The 24,926-nt window shown below is 35.3% G+C and overlaps 1 protein-coding gene across 4 annotated transcripts in view; it reads right to left on the bottom strand.

Moving 5' to 3' along the window:
* Positions 1–13,771: 13,771 nt before the first annotated feature.
* COBLL1 (cordon-bleu WH2 repeat protein like 1) overlaps positions 13,772–24,926 on the bottom strand; it is a 129,818-nt gene continuing 118,663 nt past the window's right edge. For all 4 annotated transcript variants that reach the window (XM_069494879.1, XM_069494739.1, XM_069494660.1 and 1 more), the window contains 3 exons: positions 22,931–24,498; positions 20,611–20,787; positions 13,772–15,008 (listed from right to left, as the gene is read on the bottom strand). In XM_069494879.1, the coding sequence (XP_069350980.1) occupies positions 14,922–15,008; positions 20,611–20,787; positions 22,931–24,498 (1,832 nt within the window). In that variant the 3' untranslated portion in view covers positions 13,772–14,921. The remainder of the gene's footprint in view (positions 15,009–20,610; positions 20,788–22,930; positions 24,499–24,926) is intronic.

Below are 24,926 nucleotides of genomic sequence, written 5' to 3'. Positions count from 1 at the left end.
CTATGGACTCATTAACCTCCTAGCCCTGCAACTCTGTCAATCTCAATTCTCACCACGGTTTCAATCAGATACAGCTGCCTCTGGTTTCATTCTGGTTGGTTTAGTGTGGCTGTGTGCTCATGCAATTTTCTGAATTGCAGGGGGAAAAAGCATCTTCAATATGTGTGTCCACAGCGGTGCACGAGGCAGTGTGCATGGCGGATCTTTCCTTACTGAAAGGCTCAGCCTAACATGTATCGATAGACGAGTGCACTGGTATATAGAAAAGTGCCATGTGCCAAATATAGATGATTCTTATTATTTCTCTTTGCATATAGATGAACACACAGCTGCGGCGCTCTCAGGAGGCCCAGGAGTTGACTTAGTCCAAAGGAATGACTGTGCTATTTCTGCACTTTCCCTCACATTATTTCTCAAGGCTTGAGGGAATTTAAATGTGACTTACTTGGCAATGACAAGTTTCTGTCCCCTCAGTGCCTTCTGAATGAGATCATTTACACAAATCACTTCACCATAGCTCATTCAGTTTCTTCATAGAGAAACAGTATCACTTAACAAGAATCTAGATTTAAAGAAAGAACAGGGTTCCCCCCACCTTAAAAATGGCTAGTTAAAAAAAATGTCACTATTAAATTCACAGTAATGGTGTGATGATTCATTACAATATATGTTTTCTGGAGGAGATAAGGGAATAGTAAAAGAACCTCAGTATTACAGATAAAGGAAGGACTTGAGGCTCTGAGAAATGAAGTGACTTGGATGAGGTCTCCTGGTAAATCGATAGGCTCACCAGGACTGAAACCCAGGTCTCCGGTGGCCTGGACCAGACTGCAACTCCCTCACTGTGTCACTGGAACCTCTGCGCTCTCCTGAGTGAAACTAGTCCTAGCAAAAGCAAAAAAAAAAAAAGTCTCCTCAATTAAATGTTACTGAACTTTTATCATGAAATAGATTTTTGAAACAAACATATTGCTAAGTACACATAATTAATATCTGTTATTTCTTATGATTCTTGTAAGAACTTTATTGTTAATGAAATAGTGAAACTTGTCTGTTCCCTTGTGGAAATCTATTACAATGGAAACAAGTAATAATCAAACCAAGCTTAAAATACACAATGAATACAAATTCAGAGAATGTGGCCAGAGCTATTCACCTCTATAGAAAGAATAAAGGCCTGAGGGAGACGGGGGATTGGTTAGAAGCACAGTACTTTTACTCCATGAGCACTCAGTGACTGTTTTTAAAATCAATTAATGAACTCACTTAATAGGACTTTATAAATTTGTAAGCCACATTGACAAGTATGGAAGAGTTCTGTGCTTTCTAATGGATTTGTGTATATTTATGGCAGAATATATTTCAATGGAAATCAAAACAACTTTGAGCAAATTAAAATCTAACCAAAAAAATTTTTATTTCTTTAGAACTTGAGGGAATGCTACAACAATTATATTAAGATTAAAGCTTGGCCATTGTCATATTATGCTATTATATAAATAGGGACTACCACAATTTTCTTCTAACATTTGCAAGGATGTAGGATTGGTATTTCCAATGAGAGTATAGAAGAAAAATTCAAATGACCTATTTCTCATTTAGCCAAGCTAAAAAAAAGTGACCTACCATCTCGCTTATGCATTCTTTCCACAAATACTTATTGCATACCTAATATGACAGGCAATATAGAAAAATGAGGATTCTCATGTCAAAATGCCCAGGTTCATAATTCTGGTTTTCTGTTTACTGGATATATAATCTTGGGTCATTTATTTCTTGGCTTCCTCATTTGTAAGATGGAGGTATTAAGAATACCTATTGTTATTATATACCCAATAATTAAATAATTATCATTTAGAAGAGCATATTGTAAGGGCAAAATCTTCTGTTGTTATTATGATATGTTATGGTTGGAGGATAAACAAGATAATATGGTCTCTACCCTCACAAAAAAATTGGATAAAAAACTTTTCAACTACCATCATGTTAAGTGCAAAGGGAAAGTGTAGTATAATTAATACAACACAGATATAACATCTCTCTAAATGTTCATGTGTAAATTTCTTCTGCTATTGCAACCAAGGGAAGCCACGCTGCGCATTGCTGTTCCACATCCTGGTGACTGAGTCTTGAAATCTTTGATATCTCTATGGTAAATCATACCTTTGCAAGTGAATAGCAAGTGAAATTTCATATCAGAAAACTTGTGATGGGTAGGCACCCTCGGAAAAATTTATTTTTCTGTTTTTCTTTGCATTTCTTCATGACCACTTAAAGTTTCAAGAAAGCACTCCTCATTTCGTTTCGCTACATCCTTTAAGGGACAAATCTCTACGATGCTCCAGAGACCTGTGTCCTGATAAAGACCAGTGCTTCTGGGAAGAAATGAAAAGACCAACTGCCAGTGTTTGTTGAGGATGAGCTCAGTTGCTCCTCACGTTACGCAACAGATGGCGTTGACAGGCTGATGGTTAGGCAGGAGGAAACCTGCATCCCTGCCACCCACCGCCGTCGTCTCATTCCTCAACACCGCATCCTAATTACATATGCATTTCCTTTCTCCTTCTGATCCCACTTCTAAGCCTTTTAGAAGTGAGCTGATTTGGACAATCTGCAACAATATTAACCAGATATCACTAAACACATGTGGCATTTTGGCCCCAACTCAGATACCGAAGGTATTTGAGGCACAGATTTCAAATTTATATTTAAATGAATGTAGGCTTGTTCCGCAGACAGCTCATCTAGACAAGGATTTAAAAAAGAAAAGAAAGCTGTCAAAGAATCTTTAAGAAATCAGGCACATTTTTCTGATATTTTTTTTTCTTAAAAAATGAAACAAAATGATTTTAGGATTCCCCAAATCAAGACAGGACAAAAAAGTGAGCCAAAAGTCCCAGTGTTACTAAAAATGATTTACTTTATCTTTGGCACTTATATTAAATGTCTTCTCTTATTTTTAGACAAGACTTTTGAGGTCTCTTCTAAAATACAGGGGGCAATCAAAATATTTTATTGTTTTTTTTTTTTTTTTACCCCTTGCAACAACGTGGATGTTCTTTATGACAGGTGAATAGAAAACTTGAAATTCACTCTTTAAATTGGAAGACACAGATTATATAAGCACCGGCCGCCTGCTGCCAGGCAAGGTGCAGCCCAGGACTGCTGTGGTTGAATAGTGAACTGTTAAAGCATTTCCACAGTGTGGTACTTGAGTGCACTAAAAATAGGCAACGCTGAACTATACTGCAGTTGAAGGACAAGATAAAAATAGGAAATAAACTTGAAAAATAACTGTATAAATAGAGTAGTAGGATTAACAACTCAACCCACAGGGCTAAATTCACTAATAAGGTTTGTTATTTTGATTGAATGCAGGAAAGAGAATACCATTTAAATATTTAAGATAAATGTTGGTTATAGGTGTGTTTTCTGAATTTAAGAATGATTAAAACTCAAGCCATGACAATTTACACTATAATTTGGAATAGACGTTCTTTAACCCTTTTTAGCTGGGATGTCCCTTTATAACTTTTAAAGGTATTCCTTCCACTGTAAACACATACCCATATGCAAAACAACTTGGATAATATCTATCAGCTATAATATACATAATTGATTTTGCAGATGTAGCTAAAATTCGACCTTTCTTTGGAGTGTCATAGCTTTGGTCTTGTATCCAATTCCCAGGAACGGAGGCATTCTGTATCATTTAGCGTAAATTTAGCCACTATAGAGACCATATCAAACAGTTTACCATCCTTCATATATCCTCAAAAGACAATATTTAAAATGCTGGTTTCAATAATTCGAGGATGGAAAAATCTGTCCCAGATTATTTTTTGGCCTCATTTTCCAGTCCTTTCTAGATTTTGCCTTCTGGTTTCTACCTGAAATGCTATTAATTCCTAACTCTGTTTCTCTTTCCTTCCCTTTCTCTGCTAACAACACTCCCATGAGTCTAGGGCCAGAACCCCATCAGTTCACACTTGAATTTTGTTTTTCCTTTTTTTTCTTTCAGCAGCAGTGGTGAGAACACACTTGAATCTTGGCAAAACATCCTTAACTTCCAAATTTCTGCTTTTGTCCAGTTCTGGCAGATTAATTTCAATTTATCATTATGTCACCTTTGTGCTCAACACTTCAGAAGATTAATTAGAGAAATTCTAGACTCTCTAAACCTGCTTCTCATTTCTAACAGTAATAAATTGTGCCTTTATTTTTATTTGACCAATTTATTATACAATATGCAATTCATAACACAGAATAAAACATCACCAATAACTTGCCTATGAGCTTCTTGCCTATCCTAATCCCATCCCCATCTCCCTCTCAGATATAACAGAGATAATAACTCTCCTAAATATGGTAGTTATCATGTCTCACTTTTTAAAACTTGTAGCACATATATGTACATATAAATAATAATTTAATTTTATATAAATATTATATTTTCCTTCTGTAGCTTGCTTCAACATTTTTTCTTTGACATTTACTTACTAAGATTTCTCTATGTTGTTGCATGTGGCTATAGTGTTTACTTTTATGTAAGGTTATGTCGAGAATAAAATACCAAAATATCCAAATATCCATTTATATGTCAACTAGCATTTGGGTTCTTTCCTTTTTTTTTTTTGCTATATCCAAAGTGTACTGCAAACATTTTTGCACATGTCTCCTGGAAAATTTATCTGTTTTTGTTTCTCTTCGGTATATGCCTAAGAGTGAAACTGTTGAGTTTTAGGTTGTACTGACAATGTTACTGGCAGAAACAAGATCAAATTGTGTAATTGAGAAAAGCTTAATAAAAGAACTACTACAGGACAATGAAACATGCTAGGACTAGCACGGGTAGGGAGCCTTATCCATCCGTAGCCCTGAAGAGGTAAGATGAGGGAGTGATTACTGAATCTCTAGGGGGTAGCTGCAGTTGCAGGGGAGGATTACCCAACAGAGCTCTAGCTTTCAGTAGAACTCGCTAACAGCTTGGCAGAGAGGGAGCTGATCTCACTAAGAACCTTGACCTGACTTGCTACCCTTCTCTCAAATGTCTTGCCACAGTCTTTCATTGGCTGCACCTAATCAGAAGCTAGAATGCAAGGAAATCACTGATGACCAGCTTCCAAGAACACAGAGCAGGGTAGAGAAGGCTGGGAACAAGACCCGGAGAGGTAAATATATGCGAATGTTAAATATTACACAATTTTATCTTATTTTCCTAAGTGTTTATACCAACTGATACTCACACCAGTAGTGGATAAGAGATTATATTGATCTGTATCCTCTTCAACTCTTAATATTATCAGACTTCCACATTTTTGTCAATAGATTCAAATGGTATCTCCTTGTGGTCTTGATTTGTATTCCCTCAATTAACTAATAAAGCTGAGCTAGTCTTCATGTTTACCTGCCAGATACCTTCCTGTAAAATTCCCAGTAACATATTGTGGAAGTTAATTTTATCCTAAAATTTATATAGAAGGGCAAAGAGCCAAGAATAGCCAAAAAATTTCTGAAGGAGAAGAAAAGGGAGCAATTTTCTTTCAAGATATAAAGGCTTATTATAAAGCTACTGTAATTAAGATACTAGTATAATATTGGTGCAGGTATATACATCCTGACCAATGGAACAGAAAAAAGAGCCCCAAACAGACGAATTCAGGGATCATCAAAAATGATAAAGATAATATGTTACTGAGAAAAATCATGGTTATTTAACTAATAGAGCCAAAAAAATGGACTACTTATGTAGGGGGCAAAAAGAAAAATGGATTGCTATCTCACACCATGGAAAAAAATCAACTTCAGAAAAATTCAGACCTTTTATTTAAGAAATAAAACATTAAAACTTTCAGAATAAAATACCAATGAATACTCCTTTCTGACTTCTGGGGAGGGAAGAATTTCTTAAATATTATACAAAAAGTCTTAACCATACAAGAAAATATCAATGTATTCAATTACTTTAATAAGAATTTTTCCTTAAAAGACAATTTAAAGACTAGGAAACAACAAGCTACAAACATGAAGGAGATATCTGTAATTCATGTAACTAACAATGGGCTAGTAGAAAATATATATAAAGAATTCCCCCCCCAAAAAGGACAAATCACCTAGCAGAAAAAGGAAAACTTACATTTCCAGCATACTTTTCTTTTATGACCCTATTTCATGAACCATCACCAATCTATTAACTCTCGGAGGACTAGAATTGTTTCTTAGTTATGTTTCCTTATCACCCAGCACAGTGGCTGGTGGAAAGAAAATGGTCAATACATGTTTATCAAACGAACAAACTTGCCACTCCAGAATAATGTGCACTCTGTTAACAATACTCACCATACGCATACCACCCTCAAAGTCTTTGCTTACATTTTCAACTTAAACATCTTTTCTTTATATATTTTTTTTGTTGTTGTTGTTAAGACAGAGTCTCACTTTGTTGCCCAGGCTAGAGTGAGGGCCATGGCGTCAGCTTAGCTCACAGCAACCTCAAACTCCTGGGCTTAAGCGATCCTACTGCCTCAGCCTCCCGAGTAGCTGGGACTACAGGCATGCACCACCATGCCCGGCTAATTTTTTCTATATAGATTTTTAGGTGTCCATATAATGTCTTTCTATTTTTAGTAGAGACGGGGTCTCGCTCAGGCTGGTCTCGAACTCCTGACCTTGAGCAATCCACCCGCCTTGGCCTCCCAGAGTGCTAGGATTACAGGCGTGAGCCACCGCGCCCGGCCAACATCTTTTCTTTATATTCACATTAGTAATTCCTATCCATCCATTTTTGGAAGTCCAGATCACCAGTCCCTTTACATCATAAAGACTTCATGGCCTCTAACATTTACCAGATGTTTCTTTGGGACACCTCATGCACTAATTGAATTGTGTTACTCCATACTTACTATGTCTGTGTCTACCCTCTCTGACTTTGATTCTAAACTTCTTGAGGAAAGGACCATATTCTTCTAAAAAGTGCGGTGACTAGCAAAATTCTAGGAGTTGCTCAATTAATAATAGGTTATTAAATATGAAATATCCAATTTCAAATCAAAAGTATAGTGTATTATATACCAAACAAGAAGCAGTACAATTAATCAAAGTATGTGCTTAAACTGTCAACACAGTTTTGCCATCTTAACAGTAGCTTGTTTATGCCAGCAGCAAATAAGCCTGGAGAGCCAGTGGCAATGAAATTGTGAAGGACGTTTTCCACAAATTGTTGAGAATTGAATATTTTTCCTTGCCAGAAGTGGTCCAAAGCCTGGAAGAAGTGGTAGTCAGTTGGTGTAAGGTCTGGTGAATACAGTGGATGACAGAGAGTTTCCAAGTCCAGCTTCTGTAGTTTGAGCAGTGTTGGTTGTTTGTGTAACATATCGTCGAGTGTTTTCTTGAAAGAGGATTAGCCTGTCTCCATTGACCAATTTCAGCTGCTTAATCACAAGCATCCTCATCATTTTGTCCAGTTGGTTTCAGTAGACATACGCTGTAATCAATTGAACAGGTTTCATGGAACTGGAGTGGATAATACCAGCGCTGGACCACCAAACAGATGTCATTAGCTTTTTTTGATGAATATTCATTCGGTTTGAGACTATGTTTTGGCACTTCATCTTTATCCAACTATTGTGCTGAACACTTGCAATTGTCAAAAAGAATCCATTTTTCATCACACATAAGCATACGGTGTAGAAATGGTTCACCTTTATGTCGTGACAGCAAAGAAAGGCAAACTTCAGGACGATTTCTCTTGTGATGCTCATTTAATTTATGCGGAACCCATCTATCCAGCTTCTTTACCTTGCCAATTTGTTTCAAATGGTCCAATATTTTTGGAATAGTAACATCAAACCTTTCAGCTAATTCACACATAGGTTGAGATGGATTCACTTCCACTACAGCTCTCAGCTCATCATTATCCTCCTTGGTCTCAGGTCACCCAGGTGGCTCATTTTCAAGATTAAAATCACCAGAAGGGAACTTCTCAAACCATTAATGTGCTGTGCACTCATTAGCTACATCCTTCCCAAACACTTCATTGATATTTCGAACTGTCTGCACTGCATTGCTTCCATGATGGAACTCACATTTGAAAATGTTTGACTTACCCATGGTTTCACAAAAATTGCTCCAAAAGAAAATTTGAAAGCTAATCACAAGCCAAACTATACGTTTGAAAGAATGAGGATGTACCTTCCCAATAAAAACAAAACAAGAAGTGTTAAAGTGAAATGTCAGTGATATCAACTGTCAAACTTAGTACTTAAGGAAATCGGACATTGCATACTTAATCACCTAATATTTGTAATATTAAGGCTATGGCACAATATCTTGTACAAATTACCAGCCATCTATCAAATCATGTTTCAAAATGGCAGAAGAACAAGTCTCATCTCAGAGAAATATTGGTCACCTCATTATGTTTTTTCTGAGGTTTAGGCAATTGAGATAAGGTTACAAAGGTTAGGAATGTAATCTGTAAGAGGTACTCATTGCTAAGGAAAAGAAAACTGTTTGAAGATTGTTCAAGTACACACTTATGACTGGAATAAGGCAGCAGAGTATAGTGGGCATGAGTGGTGCTGTTTTCAACCCTGGCATCACCCCAAGGGAGTTACTTAGCTGCTCTGAACTTCATATGTAAAATGGGGTGATAAAACCCACCTCAAAGGTCACCTAGCAGAGTAAAGGGTGCATAGGTGGTGCTTAACAAATTTTAGCTTCATTACTTCTGCCCTCCCTCTTACTTGGAGTGTATGGGTTTTTTTTGTTGTTGTTAAGACTGAATCATAACATCCTTCAATAAACTTTTTAACAGTGAGATGCTTTTGCCAAGTTGCTACTCGCCTCACATCATCTACCCTGACTTGACTAACATTCTTAACGTGTGGAAAGGGAACAAATGGCTACAAGTAAACTCTCTCTACCCACATGTGAATAGTGCAGTTGCTCGCTATAATGAGTATCTCAATAATTTACTGACTTTCTTAAAATTTCGAACATGCAGAAAAGTTAAAAATCATGTACAGTTATAACCCATCTAGATTTAACAATTGTTATAATTGTCATGATAATAATTCTGGGGTTAATGAGGACATTAGCAGGATTTCTTAAGTATTAAAATGTTATTTTCTTTCTTTTTTTTTTTTTTTTTTTGAGACAGAGTCTCACTCTGTTGCCCAGGCTAGAGTGAGTGCCGTGGCGTCAGCCTAGCTCACAGCAACCTCAAACTCCTGAGCTCAAGGGATCCTCCTGTCTCAGCCTCCCGAGTAGCTGGGACTACAGGCATGCACCACCATGCCCGGCTAATTTTTTCTATATATATTTTTAGCTGTCCATATAATTTCTTTCTATTTTTTAGTAGAGATGGGGTCTCGCTCTTGCTCAGGCTGGTCTCGAACTCCTGAGCTCAAACGATCCGCCCACCTCGGTCTCCCAGAGTGCTAGAATTACAGGCGTGAGCCACCGCACCTGGCCAAAATGTTATTTTCTGATGGCTTGAAGTTATACAAAATCCACCCACAGAAGTCATCCAAAGGATTTCTTCACTATGAACTCTTCAGGTAACCTTTCCCCATTCAGAACATGAGGGCCTCTCTGATGATGGAATATTATATCAAGGAGCACAAAAGGTGAGCTACTCATAAGGCCACCTCTTGGTTTCTTGACTTACCTGGCCTGGGCCTGCTCTCCTTTCTCTTTTCCTCACATTACAGATGCTTCTTTTTACACCTTCCAGATTTTCAATGACATAGTAGTGTTGCCAGATTTAGCAAAGAAAAATATAGGATGCTCAGTTAAACTTGAATTTCAGATAAACAATTTTTAAAATATAAGTATGCCCCAAAATTGCACGGGACATATTTATTCTTAAAAAGTAATTCATCATTCCTGAAATTCAAATTTAACTGGAAATCCGTATTTTATCTCACAATGCTATGAAATAGACAAGCCCAAAGAGTTTCTGAGTGGGCTGTAGATGACTTTGATATTTGGGCTCTCATACTTCCAGGTCTAAAGACAACATGAGAAAGAGAAAGGGAGAGAAAATACTTGTGCACCACAACTAAGAAAAGAATGTTATTTAGAATTGCTTTTAACTGGTTGGGAGCTAGGCAGAGTCTGAGGTATATTTGTGTTGGATTTAGTAAATAGTATGTAGGACTCTGGAGGAAACAGGGTGTGTGAACTTGAACAGATTCAATGAATTTATGATTAGGGTTAGAGTCACATGTATTTGTTTCGTTTATCATAGAGTATACTGCACCTGTAGCCACATTAATGCTGTATGACAACCAACCACAAAACCTTGGAGGTACGCATTTACCGTTCACACGTCTTACATTGAGGGTCTGGCTATTGAATGATCTAGGCTGGCCTCATTTGGGGACTCTGCTGCCTGCATCTCTCATCCTTTCCTTAGGGCTATTCAGCTAGCCCAGAGTTGTCTTTCTCACAGCAACATTTTTTAAGTACCACAAAAGCAAGCAGAAACATGCAAACCTTCAAGGCCTGGTCTCAGAATTGGCACAGTGTCCTTTTTCACATCATTCTGTTACTCACAGAACCTGCTTCTATGGGTGGGGAAATGGGCTCTGCTTCTTTAGTGAGAGGAGCTGCAAAGTCACACCACAGAAGATGTGATGTGGGGTGGGGTGGACAGTTCTATACAAATTACCAGAACGTTCCACAATTCTTCTCAAAATACCTGTCAAAAAAATTCTTTTGAGTGAGCACATGGTGGCATTTTTTCTTGCCATAAACAAAATAGATCTATATGAGGAACCTGAAGTATTAAGGATGAAAATTTGAAGTGGTAACATTTAAGAGAAAAGGGAGACCAGTGAAGATCCAGAACAAGTAGGTTACCATTCTGATGTCCCTTGAAATCTAGCACCATTTTCTTCACCATCATTTGCTAAGTTTAGTCATTGGAGAACAAACTAGAAATCAGATGTGGGATTGTGAGACTTGGCTGGTTGTGTGACTTCTGTAAAGTAGCAATCTCTTTGTGCATTTTGTTTCATATGTGTATCAAATAACAAAAATCCTGTTGTAAATGCTAAAGTATCAAATAAATATGAGCTATTTTTACATCAAGAGGCATCTCAGAGAAACCACTCTGACCCTGGAAATCTTCACTGTGACCCCCTTATTGCAAGTTCTCTTTTCTTTCAAGTCGTTTATCAAAATCAATAAATCGCAAAAACGATGAGTTTGATTCTTAGCTCTTTTGTACTTATTTTCTCTACTGTAGTGGGTAGAAAGTAAACCGGCATTAGACAAATAATTGCATCCACTGGAACTCTTTCAGTTTCAAGTACGTCTAAGCAACTTTAGGTCTCAGAGAAAAGGTCTCATTTCAAGGACTTGGATAAGGCGGCAGAATGTGGATTCTGCTGCCAATGCCTGGTGGCGAAGGCCAGATCTGGCAGCATATGATGAGGTGAAATGGGAGGGAGGGTCCCTTCTCAGAAGAATGAGGAGTATATTAGATAAATAAAACCTGTTCACCAATAGTAGCATTAAAAATAGGTAACTCTTAAAAATGAATTTTGTGTGCCATTTAAAACTCATTTAATCCTTACAACCACCCCCATGAGGTATTACTAATTCATGTTTTATTCCTATTAATTTTTTCAGAGGAGAAAATGAGGAACAGAGAAAATAGTAATTTGCCCAAGATCCCGTGACTATAGGAGTGGCAGACTTGTGATTTGAACCCAAGTGTCTGGACTCTAGCCAACACTGTGTACCACAGCAAGAAACAAAAGGAGACCAGCTAACTGAAATATGATAGACCTATATATGCAAAAAGCAAAGCTCTTCCAGAACATTGCTGGTGTAAAAGGAAAGTTACTAAATAGCACTAGAGTGTGACTCTTTTTATGTTAAGGGGAAAACTCCCACAAAAATGCAAAAACATAAAACCCCAAAGCAAACCTGTAGATGTGTGTTGGATAGAAATACATCTATATAGGGAGTCATATCACAATACTAACAGTGGTTATCTATGGAGAGGGGAGTGGAACGCTGGAGACAAAAAAGAGGGTATTTCATAATCTATATATAAAATCTGAATTTTAAAATACTAAAATAATCTGAGTGGGGAAAAAAGAAAAGCGAAATGCCTCAATGGCAAAAATTAAATATGAAAATCAAAATTGGTTCTAGATCATTCCTATATCTTCCTTTTGCTGTTGAGAATACGATGGGTGAAAACTACTTGCCACAAATTTCTTTTCCCAGTTGGGAGGGTAGTATATTTTCCTAAAATGCTGTGGATAGGGTGACTTTTCATGTATTAATGGCTCATATACATGCCCCCCCAAAGTCCTATGTGACCCTTAAATATAAACTATTTCAAGTATACTAGAACCAAGTATAATGAGCTCCTGTTTTCAAAAGGCAGCTTATAAAACACTATAAACATAATTGATGTCTCCTGTAAATCTCCTCAATCCAATCTTTCTTGGTTCCCACAGGTAACCACCAGCAAATGTATTTTTTCTATATGTAACTAGTCATAATTTATAGTATCATTTTGCATACTTTATATAACTGGTATCATAAAAAACTTTGTTCTACAACATGCTATTCCCACTTATTTTTGAAATGTACCCATGCTGACATACATAACCCTAACTTGTTCATGCCGACTGTTGTAAAGAAGTCTATCGTGTATGTATTACCAGTATCGAGCAGTGGTTAGCACCCCTTTCTGCTGTTACATACAAGGTGCCATAACATTTTTAGCGGTGTCTCCTTATGCATGTGCATAAATTCTTTCAGGTGACATGGTAAGGGAACTTTAATATTACTAGAAATTGCAAAATTGATGGTTGTGCCAGTATACTTTCCCACTGCTTAATGTTCTTGACAAAACTTCCTATTATGAAACTTAACATTTTTTGCTGATTTGAGGTGGTAACTTCCTGTGTTTTTAACTCATATTTCCCTGGTTAGTGAAGAATATTTTTTTCAGGTTAGTTGGCCTTTTGGATTTCACACTTTCAGTGTGCTCATATTTCTATTGAGTAGTATTTGTATGAGTTATAGGAATTTTTATATTTTCATAAATTAAATCTTTCATATATATTGAAAATATTTTTTGGCTTATCTTTTAGCTTTTATAGTACTTAATGTACATATGTTTTAAATTTTAATGTATTTAAATGTATCAAATATGGCTGTGCCTTTGTGTCTTAAATAACTTTTCATATGCTGAGGTCTGAAAATGTTGAATTATATTCTTCTAAGTCTTAAAATGGTACTTTTAAAAGATAATCTTTAATACCAATAAAATATATTTAAGGTTTGAAGTAGGAAGCCCAATTTATTTTTTTCCAAGTGGATAATCAATTGTATAAACACAATTTTTCAAAAATTCACTCCTTTTCTACTGGCTTATAATGATATAACTTAAGTGTCTATAAATAAGGGTCTCTCGAACTCTGATTCAAGGAAAATGGCAGCAATATTTAGCATTTAAGATGCCCTTACCAAGTATCAGGAACTGTACAAAGCATTTCACATGCTTAGACTATGGATTTTGGAGTCCGAATGTCAGGGCTTAAATGTCCACTAGGAAACCCTGATGAATGGTAGGCCTTACTATTATTTGTTTGTTCACTGGCTGATAGAAATGTGTGTATCAGGTGAGGTACAAAAATATCCTGGTTGACACAAACTACATTTTTAAAAAAAGCACCCCAAATATACAACTTGTTTTTATTTAACAGGAAAAAAAAAAAATCAACACATTTTCCAAAGAGGCAGATATCCCAGTAGCTTTAATAGAAACAAATGTAGTATCAGCTTATTTGAACAAAGCTTTTAGAATAAGTGAACAATTAAATTCTTATCGTAGGGACAGAACCCCAACAACCCCTAGATCCCAGAGTAGTTATAAGCCAACAAATTAGGCATTGTTTTGCTTAACAGTTTTAGCTTTCATGTAAATATATATTATTATTTAGAATATTAGCATCTGAACTACATAATGACTATTTTATCATTCAGTTGAATTAAAACCAGGATTTCTGACTTCCAAATAGTCTTTAAAGTTTTCCAATATGGACATAAACTAACCCCTATTCCTCTCTACATATCAAATGTGAAATAACTGTCACAATATATCAACATTTTCACAGATTTTTAAGGCTTCTGGCACATAAAATGTGTAATATCTGTGTGACAATGTCATAATTATATACAGAAAATATTTAAAATTATCCTTGTGCAATTTAAATTCTAAAGATTAAAAAACCAAGTGTTCCATGTTAATAAAATATTAAAATACTATGAGCTTTCTATAAGTTTGACACTGATTTATAATTACATAAAGAATACACTTCTTCACACTAAGTGATTCATTATGGAAAATAATTTTTGAACTGAATATACTTATTTGATATCACTAGTTTTCTAACTCCTTTCAGCACAAAACAGATTTTATTTAACTTATAAATGTTTCCAATTAAACTAACACTGAAGCAGCAAATGTCAGATCTATGTTTGCCTAGCTATTTATGTGTCATACAAATATATGTCTATGCATCTTAATTTATACTTTTATCTAAGTCACTGTTGTAGAGAATGTGTCAGTAAGTGAAGTCAGTAAAAAGTGATTATTTCTCATCTGAAAAAAAAAGAAAGTCCTTTACACTTCGTTTTAAAGTTCTAAAGCAGCATATTTAGCTCTTAAGGCAAAAAAAAAAAAAAAAGAAAAGAAAAGAAAAAATTATTATAAATTATAAATTCTGATAATTCTTCTGGCATTAAAAGCCATAGCACAAATTCTTACACTTTAACAGAAAATATATTAGTGCACATCTGAATATACATTTGCCAGCATTTTCCGTTAGTATGAAGTTGGTCTGTCAAGTGGAAATGGTGAAGTGTGCAGTACGGCAGGGCAACATTCAACAGCCATCCTGGGCATCAGGGGGCATGGAATGGCTGAGTCTTGACCTTCCATTCACAGATATTGTATTTGATGGCACAGTAACCTAAGGGAAAGAAATACACTTTGCACCCTTCAATTTAAAATGGTACAACTGTCTAATTAGCAGTTTTCAACAATTACCACATTTTAAGTTCTGCTTAATTGTAAATTCATTTAGTATTTATTACTCAATAAATTATAAATAATCAATAATAAATATTCACTCTACTATAAAATTAAAAAATGAGAGAGTTGTTATTTCCACAACAAACAAGTTAAATAATCCATTAACACATCTTAGTCTTTACAAAATTACCACATCAACACAAAGGACAAAAGCACAAACAGACTGCAGGCCAAGCTGTTAAAGAGCATTTTTAGCTAGATTAATTCTGGCTCCCCGAAAGTGCCTTAGAGAATGTAGAAAAATAAAGTGAATTCCACAAAGTAATGAATTTTACAATTTTTGTATTGATGGTGTATATTAACTTGAAGTTTCCCTTCCAGTGACCCCTTATTAACAAAACAAAACAACCTTTGGTTTTTAAAATGCTTTCATATGAAGGGTTTAAAAAAAAAAATGCCAAAATAATTGCAGAATGAAAAAGTTTTTTTTTCCTTCAGTAAATCAACTCCTAAGTTTCAAAATTCTATGGCAAAGTCTTCAATTTGCAGACTGTGAGTGAATGGAAACATTAAAACAAGAATTTCCTAAATATTAATAGCTTTAAAGTCTAGCTTTAGAATATAAAGGAAAATCATCTGTATCCTGAATAGTAAATATGTATATTTTGAAATATTAAACATAAAATATAATGAAGGTATTTTATCTGTAGATTATAATTTGACTAATTTAGATTCATAATTAAACACTATCGTCTCACAATAAGAGAACTCAAGTACAAAAGGCCACAGATTCTGCCTATCAACAGAATAAATTAGTGAAAAGGAAAATGAAATTGGCAAATGTAGCTTGGATTTAGTTTCCTTGTGCTTCATGTCTTGTTTTTACTAAATGGTCATCTAAACTAATGAGTTTTCTTGTCTATCTTATGAATCCAGGATGGAGTAAAGTGGCTGACACTACAACCTGACATAAAATGGCTAAGAAAAGGAAGTGCTACCAGCAGAAGGGAAAACTCATCTGCACCCTGTTCAGTATTCATTTCTTTCCAAATATAGCCAACAAGTGACAGGTAATGACTTTCCATTGTGTAATCATAGTCCCAAATTCTCTGTGTATAGAAGATTACTACTGTAATTCTTGCCAAAATTGTAGTCCTCATAATTCTTTGTGAAGTGAAAGAGAAAATTTGTTTTAGGCATTTAAGAAACATACTGATGTTTAAACTCTAAATATTTAATCTATAATTAAAGGTACTCATTGTAGCACCATATATAGAATGTCCACCAATAAGGAGCAAATAAGCTATGTTAAATTTATATAATCAAATACTATATAGCCTTAAAAAAAGAATTTAATCAGATGAAAAGCTTCAAAGAGTGTATGCTTATGAATGATTTGTAGAAAACTCCATTTTTGTAAATTAAATGTTTATAAACTGCAGAAGTGGTCTAGAAGGTTACACAGTAATCTATCAAGAGCAGCTACTTTTGGAGAAAAATGGCATTTCCTTGGATATTTAAAAACTTGTTTACTAAACTTTTAAACATGAGAAGACATCACTAGAATACTATTCTATAAATTATGAGGGCAAAATTCTTATCTATTTTAATGCCACTTTATACCCACTTTACATCAACATTTATTTTAGTAGCCTTGTAGTGCTCATTGAATATTTCTTTAATAGAACATAACTTTTTACAAACATTTATAAAAGTATTGCTTAAATTTTTTGAACAAAGAACATATTACACTATAACAGATACTTAAAAAATAACATTTAAGAACTTTCTGATGTGAATATCTACTAGTTGATTGTCTACCCTTGAAGTTTAAAGAATTTTTAGAAATTTCACATGGTTTTCTTATTTCAATAAGCAACATAACTATGAAATGTCCTATCACTTATTTTTACTTTAAAAACATAGGGAAATAGCTGCCAACCTGAAACTCTTTGGCTGTTCAAATTCAAACCAAGAAAATGTGAACAAAAAGCAGACCAATTAAATAAACAAAAAATCCAACAGGATTTTGGGTGACACATCCAGTTTTTCCCTTTCCCTTCAGGCTTCTATTGAGCCAAAGATAAATTTTAATTCTGAGAAAACAAGTAATATATAGTGCTAAATATCATTCATTAGTTTTTTTTCAGATCTTGTTTTTACAAACCTATGTTTTATTTAGAATAGTATAATAACTTTATTTTTAGTAATTTAGGCACGATGAAGTACTTAAAGCAGCCAAAGTAGTTTTCTGTCAACATAAGCCAATGATAATGGATTAATCAGTCTTACTCTCTATAAATAATTTGCTGTTTCATATATAAATCTTAACATCAAACAATTTATGAAAATACTGAGCTAGATTTATTAAGGCTTTATATGAAGACAAGACTAATTTCCGTGACTACATGGGGGTTGAGTGGAAGTAAGGCATGGAAAAACCCTTCAGAAACATGAAAAAAAACATGGCATGTTCAGGACTACATTTACATTAGAGCAATCAGCGAGATAATTGTTCTAATGTGAACCAACCATTATAATGAAGGTTAATTGCTCGGGTATGAACCAGAGCCATAAGGCAAGTTGGTACCTGGAGTTAAATTGAACATTTGGGTGCCAAGATACAGGCAAACACAGTGCCAACTTTCTGATGAACAATCTAAACCTGCTGTCAAAATCACTGGAGATTTTATTTGGCAGTGTAATTGTTGTTTTACAGAAAAAGAGTCAGAATTTAAAAGAAACTAGGAGAAATCTTCAGTACAAGACAGAAACATGGGACTTAAGATCACAAGAAATTACGAGCCTGCTTGTGTTCATTTTTGCCACTTTTTTCAATTTTATAAAATAAAATACATGTGTGAAAAGTATATTGAACATAAATATTCATCCCAGTGAAAGTAAACAAACATGCATATAACCCACCACCCAGGTCAAGAGAAAGAATACCTTCAGCCCCCTACTAATCTGGTCTTTATTTAGAATTTATATATTTCTTCATCATAGATTTTTGCGTTAATTTGGATATTTTAAATATATTACATTAAATAACATTTATCTTGATTACTTAGTTTTTTGATTCCCCTTTAAATTGTGTGCCTGTCCTATCTCAATAGGCTCTTAGTAACCCTGTTTCTTCCCCTCTGAAGGTAACCACTATCATGATTTTTATAATCACTTCCTTGCTTTTAAAATTAACTGCCATCTATGCATGCATCACTAAATAGTTTTGTATGCTGTCAAACTTTACACATTTACATTTTTGTGTGTTTCTGTTCACATTATATTTCTCTGTGTTTTGTCCATTTTATTGTGATAAGATAGTCCATTCTTTGCATATACTACTATTTATTCTACTAATTAGATATTAAAGTTATATTTACTTGGAGTTATTACAAATAATATCCCATGAAAATTCTTACACGTTTAAGTTCTGGTACACAAAAACACAATTTTTAGGATATGTAACTGGATGTAAAAATCTTGGTCATGAAGTGTGGATATGGTAAACTTTATTAGAGCCCATGTCCATTTTCAGTGAAATGAAATGGATTATGTATGGAATTTTCATTAAAAAAATTTAGGAGGTGACACTATATAAACTTAGAGCTATCAATAACCTCCTACTGAAAGAGATAAAATTTTAGACTCAATAGAACCTAAAGTAATGAGTTTTAAACAGGATACAATTACAGGATCATCATTTAGGGCCTGCTTTCTCTGTTGATTCATACCCAACTCACTCTGGAAGCAATGAACATTTTCTATGTGAAAGGACTGCCAAGTCAAGGCCCATAACACATCAAGTATATGGGCTGCTGGCCTGTACAACTCTGTTGGCCTAAAAGAAATTTCCAATTTAATGTACAGTTTTCTACAATTAGTTCATTGAAATTGATTAATATCTTCATTAAGTACAAAGGCATTGCAATCAGTTTCTGTGCAGTTATTTGGTTCTCCCCATGGTCCTGATACACCAATGTACCTCAGACCCAGTCTGTGAATGCATAGAAGGCACAGGCTTCATTTTACTCATTTTTGTATTCCCAGTATCTAGTATGATGTTTGGTATTTATCTGCTTAAAAAATGCTGGTCAGATTTATTGAACTGAGAAACCAGTAGTGAGTGGTTTGAAACTCATCCTTAATTTATTAATACAAGATCAGAAATATGAAAATTTTCATAAGTGAGAATGTGCAGTTTATTAACATGGGAATGTATCACCCCCCCAAAAATATAAATTTGCCATGACCTGTGAAATACCAATTTCAATATTCAAAGCTAATCCAAATTTTTACGCAGGCTGGCTCCTAAATGCAGACTTTACAAATAATCTACAAAATTCAGACTTGATCCCCTGAATTATTCCTTCCTGTTTCCTGTATTTTGACAGCACCCAATATTTTGCCTTGTCACTGTGTTTGCCCAGATGGGAGTGCCAAGTCCTCTAGGAGGGAATGGCTGACATTCATGGCTCCACACAAACACACCAAAAAAACTGGCTCGAGCACTCAAGTCCAGCCAATGTTGATGTGGTTTGAAAGGCCCGGAAAGCCTTTCGCCGTTTTTTTCCTATCTTTATAGCATTCCTGTTCCTTTGCAGATTTAATTTCTGTTAATACAATGTTTTTTTTTGCTCAACAAGTCTCATACTCTTCTCTAAATGGCTTCTAAAATGATCAGAGAAAGAATTCAATAAATAAATTAACTGCCTAGGGAGTCAGTGGTACAAGAAGTACTTTTCTTGTCTTGGATGTTGGGTGCTTCCAACCATGAGGACCAAGGGGAGAAGAGGACAGAGGTTTAGGGAATTGACTGCCTTTAGGGGGTCTAAGTGATGATGTCTTGCTCAAAGCTTCAGCACATCCTCTGTCAGTGGGTGAAGGGGACAACAGAGTAAATTTGCCTGTAAAGAATTCCCTGTGACACTTGTTCAGTGTTTGCCCTGCAAAGAAATATACCTCCTCTCCTGATGCTCTCCTACACGCCTTAGTAAAGAGGTGCTAGACAACTAGGGCAGGACATTACTAAGACTTGAATTTCTGCATTAGCTCTCATCTAAATTCTCTAGATTTTCTTTTCTGTTTGTTTAACTTATAAAACTCTCCCCCAAACCCCATGTATGGTAGTAACTTCTTTAATCACTGCAGAAGCTATGACTGAAAACTTGCAGGTTCCTATCACCTAATCCACACCTTATCTGGAATAGGGAAGTATTTTCAAAAGAATCTTTCTTACTATGTTAACATAATTTCTCAAAATAAGAGTCCAGGGTACTTTCTCTATATATTTATGTAAGAATGAACAAAACCCATTTTCTACACCTGGCCCACATTGTGGAAAATAGACTCGACATATTTTTAAGTATGTGTGAGACTCTGGACTCTTTCAGCTTATACTTCAAAAACGACCCCTGACATAAAAGAGTAACTTTTGGATTCCCATTTAGATTTAAATGGTAGAAAAAAATTTTCCCTAAGTATTAGTTTGACAATGTTGAAAATAAACCCAATGTCACCATCTGATAAAGAAAACTTACCCTTTTCAATTTGGCAGCAGCCTCTCCAGAACGGATTGCAGTCAGCAAACTCTGTCGGATCTGTTCTGGGTCAGAGCTTTGGAATGTTAAAGAACTTTGTCTCTTAAGGGTGAAGGATGGGCAGTCAGTTGGAGTCGGTATTTGGGAATTCTGTTCATTACATGCAGAGTTATTGTCCTACAAAAATAAATGCAAAACATTTATATGACTACCAATAGGCCATTTTTGGAAAAAAAAAAAAAATTCATCATCTTTAAGCATCACCATTTGCCATGCTGGTGCTTTAAACACAGATCTGTTACCTCACCCACTAAATTATCTCTAAGTTGGAAAATGAAGGCATTATCTTCTCTTCTCTTGAACTCAGAGGCTAAGGAAGAAAAGTGGTACCTCTCTGTTTCATAAGTACAGTGGTAATTTTACTGTATTTGAGTCAAAAAATGCTGGTTTTGCCAATATATGGAGTTGGCTAGAAGAAATTAATAAAAAAATTTCACAAACTAACAAAATAATCCATTTGATGGTTCCAACATATTCGGCTGCGAAACCATTATTTTTAAATGTACAAAAGAGTCAAATACTGGCAATTTCATCTTGGTCAAATCTAATATATCTTCTAACATAGGAATACTAATTACTATGCTACACTTAATAGCGTACGTTGTGTTTCTGGAAGTCACAGGGATTAAGTACTGACCACGTTTTATTTCTTCCATGAGACTAAAAATAAAAATTAGGAACTTCCAAACTGAAGAATCAAAAATTTAATTAAACTCTTAGGAAGGAATATTTAGTAAATGATTTAACTGGTGTATGTTATCAAGTAATCTTTAGAAATGTCTTTTTCACACTCCTAAATAAATATCTTTACAAAAAAAGAGCTAAACAGGGCTCAGGCAATGACATAAATAAATTGTATTATCTAAATCAAGCTCCCGTTGTTTAGGAATGGTATTCCATTCCAAGAAAAAACACAGGCTTTGTTCCCAAGAATTAATCTCTGTCTCATACATTTTGTCCTGATGCTATATCAAAGTAATAGACATGAATGTAAAATATATGAAGAAATATTCTTCAAGATAAATATTGCTTTAGAATTATGGAAAAATCTTTACTTGGCAATATGGTTAATGTTCTCTTACTCTAGGAATGTTTGAAAAAGTAGTATTAAATACTTTTGGAACTGTCACATAAGTATGAAAGCATTCTTTAAACACCATCAGAGTAAAAGTACACAAAGTATTTCTTAAAAATTGCATGAAGATTATCATGATTCATGTTGTGAATTTCATCCTCTCCTTTGAATGTATTATCTGAACCTAGTGAAATACAGCATTCAGTTGACCAAACACTAAGTTACATAGTGGTCAGATGATATTTTGGTCAGCATACATATTATAATTGGAAAAGTTGACATTGAATTGACAAAAAGAGGAACTAAGAAAATTACGTTTTATTTTTATTTATTTATTTTTTAGATAGTCTCACTCTGTTGCCGGGGCTAGAGTGCTGTAGCATCAGCCTAGCTCACAGCAACCTCAAACTTCTGGGCTCAAGCAGTCCCCCTGCCTCAGCCTCCCAAGTTGATGGTACTATAGGCATGCACCACCACACCTGGCTAATTTTTTCTATTTTCAGTAGAGACAGGGTCTCACTCTTGCTCAGGCTGGTCTCAAACTCCTGACCTCAAACAACCCTCCTACCTCAGCCTCCCAGAGTGCTCAGATTACAGGTGTGAGCCAATGTGCCCAGCCAAGAAAATTACATTTTAAAACTCTTTTAATTTATATATAAAAATGTGTGATAAACTGAGGTTGAGTGTGTATGATGGAAAATGCATAACTGAGAGATGCTCGATTATTTTATCTAGTCTCTTATACAACTTATGTTTCTACATACTTAAAACTATTTATTTTGCTATTACATAGTACTGTAAAATTGGTGAAGAAAATAAAGTAAGCCAGAGCATCCAGAAAAGTTGAAAACAAATTAAGATAAAACACAGGAAAACAGTGAGAACCATAAACTAGTGCATCATACAAATATATCAGCAAAGAAATATTAAAACATTTGCTAATGGCACAATATATAATGATGACCTTATAGTAATACCCAAACAAGTTATATGTATTATTAAAATTCTCAGAGTAAATAATCAGATTCTATGTATTGCCACTCTCTTTTCCCTATAATAGCTTGATAATAAGATTAATATGGATTCAGAGTTGAGTAGCACACAAACACACCAACATGCTCGTTAACCCCCATTTTTACCATGTTGTTAAATCTGAATCCTTATTTTCAAAAAGGTAACATTTACCTTATCAATCACACCGAGTTGTGGAATGTCCACACACTCATTTACCGCATGAGTCTTCCCTTCCTCGGTGTTGGCTGGAGGTTGGGCGGATGCACCATCACTGGATGATTCGGTACGTGCTTTACTGAAAGACTGTGACCTTTTCACTACAGCGAGGGCAAATGGCGAAGGAGCGGAGCTCGAGTATGGTCGTGGGGCACCAAAAGCTTTCAAAGTCTTCAGATTTAGTGCTGCTACCTGACTAGAGGGAAGAGACGCAGGTTTGGGAGCTGTGGGAGGAGGAGAGGTTTCAGCAGGCTTCTGATTGATGATGTCATCATCGGTTTTTTTAACCTGGGGTTGTGGAACAGAGTGAATTGTTTTACCTAAGGGAGAAAGAGTCTGCTCTGAAGGAGGCAGAGTATCCCTTTCTGCCTCTTTATTTGTTAGTTCTTTTGGTGCAGGATTAGGGGCAGCAGGGACAGTTTTGGCAGCTGCAGATGTCACATAGTGACCTGATGCCCTCTTCTGCATCTGCAGGAAAAAAGAACTTGGTTTGGCCTGGGGATTTGAAACCCGAGATTTAAATTTTGACTCCAAAATATTGTTTATATCTTCCAAATTTGGCACAAAAGGAGCTGTGCCAGCGTGTCTTGTCACTTTGGCAGTAGGTGTCAGAGAATTAACTGTGGCATCGTCAGGTGAGCTCACAGCACTGTGTACCTGATGCTCAGTTCTCAAGTTCGCTTTAGGTTTAAGGGCCTGTGGTGGCTCCTTTGGACCTTCAGAAATAACACGATCTTCTGTTTGGATGGCAGTTTCTTTCACATTCTCTTGAGTGTGCTTTCCTAAAGTATGTATCTCCTGATCATTTTTATACCCTATGGTTTCTGATTCACAGTCCTTCAATATTTCCAAGGATTTGGGAGGCACTATTTTATAAGTAGTCATTCCAATTTTGGGTATATACTCTCTTGTAATTTCATTTGAAGGTTTTGGTTTGGGATTGTAGTCCTGTCTGTAAAATGGATAATTCTTTAGGTAAGAAACAGTTGAATGTTTGTCAATCCCATCTACAGGAGGCAAAAGATCTTCATTACCACGTGCATAAATTGGATCTTTTATGGTGGGTTGGTCTTCTGAAGGTATAATTAGGGTGCCCTGACTCCTGAATTCCCTTGAGGTATCCACAGAATCTTGTGATACTGAGGATGAGTGTTGAGTTGATTTGTTATTATTTGAAGTTTGTACACTTTCATCAACTTTGAGATCAGACAAATTATGATCTTGGGGATTCCTGTAAAAACTGTTATGGGAGGCGGTTGTCTGAATTGCTGCATCTTGCATTTTTGTCTTCTCTGCACTGGGCCGATTCAGTTTTTGATCTGGTATCGATGAAGCTGCTACGTGGTTTTCCTTATGACTTATAATGGCATCAGTTTCACATGCCGGAGAGTTTGACAGTCTGTCAACTTCCCTGTCCATGTTGTTACTTTTGGTAACACCTCCTGCACCGATTTCTGTCGTCCTCACTCCATTTTTCACATTATCTTCTGTATTCTTTGGAAAGACAGTTATTTCATTTTGAACTATTGAGAGAAAAAATATCAAGTTAAGTGTAGGAAAAAAGGAGAAAACCTCAAGTTTTCGATAACAACCTCCCCCAATCTGAAATAGGTTGAATTCCACAGATAATTTTCAACTAACTATACAAAGGTAGGTAGTGGCATATGACATGCTAATTAACCCCTCCAAGCCTTAGTTTGTTCAGATGTAAATAGGTGAAAATATTTGTTTTATATTATATATGCCATTTATATAGCATGCTCATTAGGACAGAGTACTGACCAGAGTAAGCGCTCTATAGAAGCTATGTTTCTTCTTAGAAGTGAAAACTTGGTATTTTCAGTCATTATTAAAAATGACAAAGGAAAGAAATTGAGAAAAAAAAAAAAACACCCTATTTTTTTTCCATTTTGACTCTTTTATAGCCCTAATATATTTATATTTCATTAAA

Source organism: Eulemur rufifrons, chromosome 1, assembly GCF_041146395.1.
Source record: "Eulemur rufifrons isolate Redbay chromosome 1, OSU_ERuf_1, whole genome shotgun sequence".
NCBI lineage: Eukaryota > Metazoa > Chordata > Mammalia > Primates > Lemuridae > Eulemur > Eulemur rufifrons.
The sequence above is the reverse complement of the archived record's forward strand: the minus strand, read 5'-3'. Positions and strand labels throughout refer to the sequence as shown.